This window comes from Cygnus atratus, chromosome 3 (assembly GCF_013377495.2).
Source record: "Cygnus atratus isolate AKBS03 ecotype Queensland, Australia chromosome 3, CAtr_DNAZoo_HiC_assembly, whole genome shotgun sequence".
Lineage (NCBI taxonomy): Eukaryota > Metazoa > Chordata > Aves > Anseriformes > Anatidae > Cygnus > Cygnus atratus.
The window spans coordinates 87,589,292-87,600,363 of record NC_066364.1 but is presented as its reverse complement, the minus strand read 5'-3'; the positions used below and the strand labels follow the sequence as shown (position 1 = coordinate 87,600,363).

Sequence of the window (11,072 nt, the reverse complement as noted above, 5' to 3'; positions counted from 1 at the left end):
AAGTGTTAGTTTGTAATGCTGCATGAGTCTGCTATTTCCCTCTTTATAACTCCATGGGAGGGTGGCTTCTAATTTCCTGATTTGTGCCTCTTTCCCTGGCTGCTTCTCTTGGAGCAGACTCTCCAAGTACAGGCAGAGGGGAACGAAAGGAGGAAGATGATTGTGAGCAGGATAATTCCAGATAAAGAAAAATCATCCTAGGCCTAACTCTATCACTGCTGATCTATACGCACCATCAGAGAAGACCTGTGCCCCCCTCCCACACCTAGCCATTTCACTGGGTCAGAGGGATGAAGCTGGGCCCTGTGTTTTGACTCAAAGCACAGGAGACAGCAGTGAGGAAAGCCTTCAGGCTGCCCCTGTGCAGCCCCTGTGCAGGTTGCGTGTCGTGTCGGCTGGGGACAGGTGACCAGGGTAATGACAACCACCCTCTTCAGATTCTGCTGGGGCTTGCTCTACTCCAGTTCCTCAGCCCCCATTCATTCTCTGTGCAGCAGCAGCTGGAACCTGAAATATTCTGTGCTACCACAAGTTCAGTACTGTGCCAAGAGATTCAGCCTCCCCTTTTGCTGACAGAGGGAGACATCTTTTGCAGGAAAACGCATGTGTGCTGCAGTTCCACAGAGCATGCTGAGCACGCTGCCTTAGTCAAGTCTTTGTGGGAGGGCATCTCGGTGCTTATTCAAGGCCTCTAGTTACCAGTACAAGCCTTACATCTCCATCATGCCAGACTCTCACTACCTTTAATGCCTTTGTTTTCTTCTACAGCTCCTGCAACAAAGCAAAAATAATTTTCTCCCTCCTCCCTTGCAGCAAATCTAAAATAATTCCCCCCTGCACACACATAGCTTTTGAGGAACGGTAATGCTGCAAGAGCTGTGTAAGCCCTTTTTTTTTTTTTATTAAAGCTGAAATAAACATACAAGGCTGCCAGATTAGAAAGAATAAAGTAATATATATATTAAAGCATGCTATGGCCTCCTTCTCTCCTCTGCAGTGCCTGGGAGACCAACCATTTTTACAGTCTTGTTGCACTTACTGTCACCTTAGTTGTGTTTTGGGTTACAAGTAGGCTGCTTGTTCTCCGATTTGTCTTCCTCCCTACATCTACTCTCTCTCTAGCTGCTTGTCACTCACTGTTTTTCTCCATTTGCGTGTGAGGAATTAATGGCATCCACCTGGGGAGTCAACTCTTTCCTTACACCCCAGTAGGAAAACTATAAACCACCTTCCTCATACCTGCTGGGTAACTGCACGTGAACAAGGAAGTAATACCTAACTCTTCACAAAACTCCACTGTCAAATTTGCCTCCGCATAGCCTTTGATGAGGCTTAGCGAACCAAGGCTTTGAACCACAACCACTAGCTCCTGTACCACTTTTCCCAGTGTATTTGAGCATAAATCAAGGTAGGGCATTTGTCTCCTCAATGTGCTCTTGCTCCTGACAACAGGCAGCGAAGATGCTAGCACTAGGGCTTCAGAAGCAGCCTGATGCCCTAAGCAGTGCTTTGAGGCTGCTGCTGTCGATTGAAGTGGGACGTGCCCCAGGGGCTCTCCTCCAAGTGCCTCTCTAATAATAGCCTTGCTGAACGAAGCATGGGTTAATTACTGCCCGGAGGTGAGCGTGAGGTGAGACTGAGTGCAGCCTTCCACTCGACCTGTGCTGATCAGCAGCTGTTATTTACTTGGTCATACCCCTGCTCACCACTCTGACATTCACTCTCTGCCACTCACAGCCCTGAAACACACAGGATCCCGTTCTCACCCGGACCATTTAATGACCTCAGAGATCAGGAGCTCCTTTTCACCTGTACCAGGACCACGCTGACAGCTGCATACAGCTGCTGTTCATATCCCAGTGCAGATGCGTTGCCAGGCCTGTGGTCTGCTCTTGATGCAGCTTGCAGATGCAGAAATGAGTCCATGCACCCCTATGCAACAGGAAAACAAGAAGACATATGTAGATAGCCCTGAAGAGCAGCAACAGATTGCTCAAAGGGCAGGGTGACACCTATGTTGTAAATTAGACGCTGCAGCCAAAGTCTTAAAGTTGATATCCAATTCTAGCTTATCTGCTGCTCTCCCTTGGTCTCATCCAGGACATAACATACAACCCTGTGGCTCAGGTGACATGCTCCTTCATTGCAGAAGGAAGAAAATTGCTTCATGTCCCCCTCCATATCCCATGTTTCCCCTCACTTTCCACCTCTTCCTGGCCTGCAAACAAAGCAGAGGAGCCTGGGTTTGTCCCTTAGTTACCCACTGCATTGGAATTCACTTGAGCATTGCCGTACGCAGCAGCCAGGCTTTCTCCTTAACAGATTAGTTACGTGCAGAAAGCTGCCTACTTATGTGGTTTAACCTAATTTCCACATCACTGGCTTCCTTTTTCAGCTCAGTGGAGTTGAAACGACAAGGGCCCTGCTTCATATTTCTCTCCAAGTACAGCACTACCAGAAGGTGGGAAAGAAGGAGCAAATCCCTCTGACCTGAACCACCAAATTAAAAGAAGGTCAGGTATGCCCCTCACATCTCTCATCAGGTTGAGGGATAAGGCTGTGTGCTGCTGATGTAGGCAAACTTGTGGCACTTCCCCAGCCCCTCTACCTTTTACCAGCTGCCTCCTGGCACGCAGCAGGGGTTGTGACGAGAGGAAGGGTCTCTCCCTTACCAGCAGCCTGTCTCTACCAGAGGCATGTCCGCACTGCCTAAAGGAACATCCATCTCCACAGCCCCCTCGCTCTGTCAGGCTATTTCCCAACCCACATCGCTCCCCGCTGAGGGAGGAAAAACCAGCAGAGGCATGATAAATGGCCTGATTTCCTCTGCTTCTCTTGTACACCCAGCTCCGGTCCAGAATCCTTCCATGTGCTGCCCCACTTCTCTGAGGGGAAAATATGTGAAATTAACCCACCAGGAGCTCCTCATAATCCCACCTCAGCTCCGTGCTGGCTCACACACCTAGACGCCACGCTGCAGTCCGCTATAACGATCTGGACAGCTGTGGAAGAGATAATTTCATCCTTTCCACATTGTAACTTTCTCCAGGTTTCAACCCCTGGGCCATCCACTCCACTCAAGCTCCTCCTGCTCTCCTCAGACATCAGCTTACCTTGGAGAGGGGGACCAACAAAACCTCAAAACCAACCACGGGGCAGTGAATCTTTAACCTCATTTTCCACCACACCATCTGCGTACACCACCCGTTGTGAAGCCTGAACCAACCCAGCCACCCCTCAGCACCCATCCCCTAGCTGTGGCTCACCAGACGTAGCTCAGGCTGACCCGCAGACTGTTACACCACACACACCGGGACCAAGACAGAGGTTTAGAGGGTTTATGTGGAAATGTGGCCAAAGTCATCCAGCAGCTGCTGCTCCCCAGCCTGGGGGAGCTTCACCCACGCTCCCTGCCCTCAGGGCAGCGGGCGGACACCGGCGGCGGCCCCTCAGGGGCCTCGAGTGCCGCCGGGGCGCAAAATGGCGGCGGGGGCCACCGGGGTGGGACGGGGTGGAGGCGGCACGGCCCGGCACGGCCCGGAGGAGGCAGGAGGCGGGGCGGCCCCGCAGGTGCGGGCGGAGCGGGGCGGGAGCAGCGGGGCTGCCCGGCCCCCTCCCGCCGCTGCCGGCGCAGCAGGTCGGCGCGGCACCGCTCCTTCCCCGGCTCGGCGTGGGGACGGAGCCCGGCGCCGCTCCGGGTTAAGCCCCGCCGATGGCTCCCCCGGGTCTCGCCGCCCGCCGCGGGGAGCGGGGCGGCCCGGCGGCCGCCGGTAAGGCTGCGCGGTGACGCCCCCGGGGCCGCGGTGGGCCGGGCCGGCATCGCCCGGCGGCGGCGGCGGCGTTGGAGCTCGCCCCGGCCCGCAGCGCGGAGAGCGGCTCCCCCCCGGGGCTCCGCGGGCGGCGGCGGCGGCTCCCCGAGCCGGGGGAAGATGCTGCCGGGGTCCATCCAGATCTCCGGTGAGACGCTGTCGGGCGCGGAGATCCGGGACATCTGCGACAGCCTGCGGGAGAACTCGGTGCGGCTGCTGTCGCTGCGCGGCTGCCAGCTCTCGGAGCGAGACTTCGGGCACGTCTGCCGCGGGGCGGCCGAGTCCCGCTCCCTCGCCCAGCTCAACCTCAACCTGGGCATCGTCTCCAACATCAACCGCGTCAAGCAGCTGGCCGAGGCCCTCAAGACCAACCGCTCCGTCCAGTCCCTCTTGTGAGTAACGGGGAAGCCGCGGGGTGCCCGGCCGGGTGATGTTTCAGGGTGCCCAGCCTGGTGGGGACGGCAGCTCCCCGGAGTTTACGTCTCGTCGGAGGAGAAACGTCCTTGACATTGCAGGCACCAATCCCTCGCCCTTCACCGGGCTGGGGGGAGCTAGCTCTGCTCCCACCTGGTTGGCATGGTTTCAGCCCCGTCCCCCCCAAACCTGGGTTCCCCCGGTGCTGAGAAGGACCTTCCTGAGCCTTGACGGTGTCCTCCGCACCCCCTCGTCCCTGCCGGGCTCTGTAGCTGCCGGCTGACCCCTCTGCAGAGCCTTCCCGGCGCTTTTTCCCTGTCTGACACTAGGATTTGTCATCCTCCTCCTCCTCACTTCACCCACTTCTCGCTCCCCACCGGGTTAGCTCACCCCTGGGCCGCCAGGAAGAAGGCTCCGTGGTAATTTTCCCTTTTACCTACGCAGCCTCCATGGCAGTCCCCTGACAGATGCAGGCTTGGCCCTCCTCAACCCTGCGCTCTCCATCCATCCCTCACTGGTGGCTCTGGATCTGGGAGACTGCATGCTGGGGGACGAAGGCATCAACCTTATCTGTGGGCTCCTGCCACCCGATGGGGCTAAGTCAGGTAAGCACCAGGAGCCGTGGGCTGCACAAGAACCAGCAGAGCTTTTACATGGAGCAGATAGATGCAGCAGTAAATCCTCAGCCCTGGGAGAAGCAGGCTCTGTAGTTTGGGCTCAGGAATTTATTTTCCCGACTTAAGTAAAGCAGAAAAGCCAAGCAATACAGGACTGGTTCCCTTGGGCAGGCATGGGCTTTCTGCTATTGATCTGTCCTGCTGGCAGTTTGTTGCTCAGAGACCAACAGGTTGCTTCTGGTTTATGACAGCAGCATTTGAAACTGGAGGAGGGGAGAGCTTGGGCTTTGCATTTATTATTTTCTATTTATGTGTTGATAATGACCACAGATAAATATATGGTGTAGCCCCTACCCCAGCACTTGGGTTCACTGTCAGCGCCTGAGAATTGTCCCCACTTGTGGGTGCACTCGGTGAGTGTGTAGATGGGTGGTTATAGCCTTAGTACCAAGCTCACGTCTTTATAGGGGATGATCTTTAGTGGTCTGACGGCGGTGGGTCAATTAACACAGGAGTTGGCAGGTACTGAGGTAACAGCACCCCTTTCCCTGAGGCTCATAGTGCTTTCCAACTCCTCTCCCAAGCACCTTCTCCTCTCTGTGCTCACCACGTCACTGATGCTGTTATCTCAGCTGGTCACTCCTCCTAGGTGCAGGCTTCAGAGTCCACTGTCCCTGTGATCCTCTCTCTGACCTGTCACCTCATGCCACCTCCTTCTAGTCAGTCACCTCGCACACCCCTTACTTGTCTCTGTTGTGCTTGCTATTTAGGGTAAGCAGAACACAGGTTGTGAGAGCAGAGAAATGGGGCAGTCACAGCATGGGCAGATGAAGGGACACTGTGGAAGGCAGTGATATAAAAACTGATGTTTGTCAGAGCAAACCAGACCCTTTAACCTGTCGGAGTACAGGGGATATGACTCAGAGCTGCTCTGGTTAGCTGAACTAGTTCCCCTCTGGCTGCTTTGGTGATCCTCAGACTCTGGTTTGGCTTCCCTCTCTTCTCCAGGCCTCAAAGAGCTAACGCTGAGCGCCAACCCAGGCGTCACAAGCAAAGGCTGGGGACGCCTGGCCATTGCGGTGGCTCACAGCTCCCAGCTCCGAGTGTTGAACCTGGACTACAACCCCTTGGGTAAGCTGGGGGACCGGAGAGAGCGAGCAGGGGACGCTGCACTCCTGCCTTTCTGGGCTTGTGAAATTTGCTCTGGTGGGTGGCCAGGAACTGCGCTCTGCATGGGCAGCAGAGCTTCACCAGCAGGATGGGCAGTTTCTTGCACTGGTCCTTTCTGGTCCCCGGCAGCGAGTCCACCCTGCCAAGCACCCTTGGCTGTCGGGAAGCCAGCCTTGCTGGTCTGGACGGCGTGGCCACGTGCCCTGCTGGCAGGCGCAGGAAGGAGGTTGTGCCCTGCCTGCGTTTGTCATTACGTTTGACCCCCTGCTTCCGCCCCGTTGCCGAAGCCCCATGGCCTGACGTCAGCTTGGCAGAAGCCGAGCATCCCCCTGCTCCCCCCTTCCCTTCTCCTGGAGCAGGGAGGAGGAGGAGGAGAGGCTGGCATGGGTTGCCATAGAAACCAACTCTCTCCAGCTCTGCTGCAAGGTGGCGAGGAGGAGACCAGGCCGTGCCTCCCTACCCGGAGCAGCAGCTGGGCGCTTCCCACCTCGCTTCCCTGCTGGAAACGGAGCCTCCCTCCAGGCCCTGTCTGAGCAGGTACCCCCTCCAGGGCAGTGAAGGCCCCGGGGTATTTGTTACCTGGTGTCAGCCTGGTTTTTCTCAGGAGAGAAGGTGTCACAGTCGTACATCCCCAGGGAACGTCAGGAGAACACGCTGGAGTCTCTTCACTGCTGTCGATCTCTAGTGCTCCCGGTCCTGCTGCACCCACCCACAAAAGTCTCCCCCTTTCCAGGCTGGCAGCCCATCAGCAAGCACACAGTCCTTCGCCAAGCTCTAACTTTCCCTTAGGTTACTCAGCTCCTTATTCTTCATCTGAGATCCCTTTCAGGGAATGTTAAAGGCCCTCACATCCTTGAGTAGAAATGAGATGGGGGCAGACACAGTTCCACGGGGAATAAAGTCAATTTCACTGTGCTCTTTTGTGTTCCCTCTGACAATCGGTGACTGTTCCCATACCCCCAAAATGGTGCACCTTTACCTTCTCTCTTTTCTCAGTTAACAGCTTTTTTTCCCCTGAGGTAGCTGAGACTCAGAAGTTGTCTGATGGCAGAAATTCACAGAGGGTGTTTCCATGACAGCCCCAGCCTCACGAGAGCAGGGGTGGTATGTGAGTGAAGGCAGGCACTGCTGACAGCCCTGGTTTGCTTCTCCTCCAGGTGACCAGGTAGCAGGGATGCTCGCTGTCGCTGTGGCCTCCAGTCGAACCCTTGAAGTTCTGGATTTGGAGGGAACAGGACTTACCAACCAGTCAGCCCAGGTAAGGAAACCTGTTACTCTACAGCATCACTGAAGCCTCAGTCGCATAGGTCCTGGCCACCTATAGAGGCACTAGGACCTCTACCTGCCTCCTTCCCCTTTCCAGAGTCCACACACATCCCCTCCCCTCCCTGCACCCAGAGGTGCTGCTGCTTTCCCCAGGCTCATAGCATTCAGCCACAGGAGGAGCTTGGAAGCCACAGCTCTGACCTAGAGCTCCTGGGCCTCCCTCAAGTCAGCAGAGAAAGTCACACCGCTCCATCTGTAGTTTGGGTTTCTTGGAAGAAGTAAGGGGTTGGATCTGTGATGGAGAATCAGAGGTAAAGGTCCGTGTGCAGATGGAGCCAAGGTTTGTTAGCACAGGCCTTCAGAGCTCCAGCTCCCAGCAGTATGAGGGGTCTTGCCTGGGTATGTGGGAGCAGCAGGTGTAGAGCAGTCTCCTTTTTGGGCAGAGCCAGGAAATCCAGGCTCAGTTCTTCCCACAGAAAGACAAGAAGCCCTCAGGTTTTCAAAAAGTCTGGCAAAGGGCAGTCAAAGCTGAAGAATGGCAGAGGTAAAAAGAGGAGGGCTGGAGCTTGTTAGGAGTCATGGCATTGAAACTCTTCCTGTTGAACCTAGCTGCTGTTTGTGCTGCTTGTCAGCCTGCTTATCTCACTCTCTGCCCAGACCTTGCTGGACATGGTAGAGAATTACCCCACAGCCCTACGAACACTCATCCTGGCGGAGAACAACATTAGTCCTGAGCTGCAGCAGCAGATCTCTGACCTGCTCTCGGAGGGCGAGGAAGAGGAGGAAACGGAGGCTCGTGAAGTCACGGCCAGGGAGAAGAACCCCTGGATCTGCCAGAACAGTAAGAGCTCTGGGGCCTGGCCTGGTGGGGCTGGCAGACAGGAATAGGGATGTCCGGGGTGTTTCTAGTGCCACTGGTCTCTCATGGTGGGGTTGGTGAATGATACCTGTCCCTTATCCCTGCGAGCTGGAATCCAGACTGCCTCCAGCCATGACCTTCACGTTAAGTAGCATTGGGCTGAGCCTGCTTGGAAAGGGAACCTCCAAGGACAATGCAGCAAAGAGTAGAAACGGTACCTCAGAGGCGTTTTTCCTGATGCTGCAGGAATTAAATCTTTGTGCAAAGTCTTAAAACCAAGGGCAGGAGCGTTAAAGATCTCAGGGGCCTTTGCCAGATATTCTAGCCAAAACTCGTGTCATTCCTCACTGCTTCCAGAACCTCCCTGGAACAGGTACAGGATCAGCTATTCCTATCTCTGTGGCCCAAACCTGTGAGGGGTGAGCCAGGTGCCACAGCCTGCCTGTGCGGTGGCTTGTAACAGAAACAAAGGTATATTATGGAAATATCAATAACCTGTTGCGTGGGTATACACAGTCTTGTATATTGCCATGCGTACATCATGATCCTGCCGGCTTGGTGGTTTCATTTTTTTTCTTTTTCTTTTTTTCACCTAACATTGTTAATTGACCTTCCCTCCCTCCCAATTCTGATACTAGGCTAGCAGACAAGCCCAACCACTCCCAGTGCCTCACATCTGGTTCTTCATTTGTTAGAGCCATAAAACTCCTTTGCTGGCAGCTTTGGCCAAGTTTGGGATCCAGTTTCCAGAAACTGATCCCCAAAACAGAGATCCCCCTCTGCAGTTCTGAATATGCGTGATCTGGATCTGAAGCACGTGGGCACTATCTCCCCTCTTCACATCCAGGAAAAACACTTCTTTCTGGGGTTTAGAAAGTCTTCTGGATGGAAAACCAGTACCCTGCTGGCTTCTTACTTGATATGCATGCCCATCCTCCTTGCAGCCAGTTTACTTGGCGGGGGAGTCACCGAGTTCCTGGCCAGCACTCTGTGCCATCCCAGAGCCAGAAAACTGCCCTCGCCTTCCTGAAGCCAGGCAGAGGAGGGCTGCACAAACTCTCCATTCACGCGGCGCAAGATCAGGATTTCCAGACCTCTGCTGCCACAAAATGGCTGCTTGCCCGCCATGTTCCCTGTTCTCGGGAAGGCTCCACCAGCACCCTATGTGGGTTTGGGCTGCGTGCAGCCTGCCAGCTCATCCCAGCTGGATGCTGTCTGTAGAGCTGAAAAGATGTTCAGTGCGTGCAGGTTTAAAGGTGTGGGGCTGACTAAAGGCACAGCTGGGTCAGCAGGACCACTAACGCTGCACCTCTGCGTCAGGGAGGCTTCAGGGTGTTCAGAGACAACGTTCCTCTTGACAGCCAGTACCCCAAGCTGCTGGGAGCTAAACACAGGTCCTCACCGTGGTGTCTTACTGCTGTCTTTGCCTCCCCCCCCTCCCCAGACATCTCCTAACAGTGATTCCCCAGAACCTGAGCAGGCCTAGTTCCTACTTAACCTCCAAATCATCTCAGCGGTTTGCGTCCCACCTTGCAGGGCTGTAATTCCTCATCCTCACTTCTGGATCCACACTCTCCCGCAGCCCAAAAGGCTCATGGTTTTTCTCCCTCTCTCGACGCAGCTCCCAGCTCCCAGATGGTCCTGATGACGTCGGGACTCGGTGACAGCCTCTTAGCAGAAACAGAGATGTAGCTGGGCTACCCTGCCTGCTTCTGCCAAGGAGAGCGCCGCATGCGTGGCCGGCGTTCGCACCATGCACGCCGGGGGAGCGCGCACCCACCAGTCCCCGTGCCTCCGGTGAGCTGCCCCGAGGGTCTTCTCGCACATTTCACGTCCCGTCAATGCTCCCTCAGCTCTCTGAGCGCCGGAGCCCGGTCCGAGTGACTCTCCACACGCGTCTCTGTGTTGTCACACGCCCCGTCGGCCGCTTGTGATTGTCCAGTCGCTGCATGTGTAGCTCACGCTGCCCTGCCTCTCTCCCACGCCTCGCTGCGCCCCGCAGGGTGCAGGCTGTATTTATTCAGATGTGTATAAGAGATAGTCTTTCTAGTGCTTGTCCTGCTGTCGCGATGAGAGTTTTATAAAGGTCACAGCTGTGGCACCGCTCGCAGCCACCTGAGCCTCCGTCACGCCGCTCCCTCTGGACGGGGCAGCGGGGTGGCAGCGGGGGCCTTCGTGCTGACACAGAAATGGTGTCAAAAACAGGAATTTCCTCCCTCGCAGCTGCCGGAGGGGGCACTACAGCAGTGCCCCGGCCCTGCCTGCGGGCAGCAGGGGGCAGCACCGCCCGGGGCTGGGACCGGGACCTGGCATCCCCTGGCTCCCCCCCAGGCTGTCTCTGCGTGCCCGCAGGCCCAGGGGGGCTGCTCATGGCCCAGCCGAGCTGCAGCTTGGCTCCTGAAGCACAAGAAACAAGGTTCTGGATGGCAGCAGTAACTCAGCCCAGCTGGGAGAGGGCTCAGCTGCTTTCTGGGTAACTCTGAGCCTGCTTACGGCATCACAGGGCTCATCCCAAAGAGGGTTTGAGAGCAAGCCTCGCCTTCACAGCCTTTAAATAATGTGAAAATTGCCTGTGTTATTTAACCAGGCAACTCTGGGAAACATTAAAAAACAATCCGCTTGTTTTTTTAAACCACCATCAGCCTCTGAGTCGAAAGTGACACGAGTCACTCCTGCAGGCTCAGTCTGATCTTTGAGCCGTCCATATTCAGTTTCCAGAGCGTCTGCTCTGATAGGATTACAGCTGTAAAACACCAGTCATCCCCCATGTTACTCCTTGTCTGGGACTCTGCCTCTCCTCCAACACAAACAACTTAATTTGCACAAACACCTTGGAAGACTGCTGCCAAGGCAGGCACAGAGTGAATGACCAGCAAATTCACAGCTGCCTGGCAAGCTTACAGGTGGCACGCACGCTCCAGCAAGCTTGGCACGTCG

The 11,072-nt window shown here is 55.6% G+C and overlaps 1 protein-coding gene across 1 annotated transcript; it reads left to right on the top strand.

Annotated features, from left to right (window-relative positions):
- The first annotated feature begins 3,929 nt into the window (after positions 1-3,929).
- On the top strand, positions 3,930-10,202 carry LRRC73 (leucine rich repeat containing 73). The gene is made up of 6 exons (XM_035555810.2): positions 3,930-4,201; positions 4,668-4,828; positions 5,849-5,971; positions 7,168-7,268; positions 7,934-8,117; positions 9,757-10,202. The coding sequence occupies exons 1-6, from the start codon at positions 3,930-3,932 to the stop codon at positions 9,825-9,827; spliced, it is 912 nt and encodes a 303-aa protein (XP_035411703.1). The 3' UTR covers positions 9,828-10,202.
- The last annotated feature ends 870 nt before the right edge of the window (positions 10,203-11,072 follow it).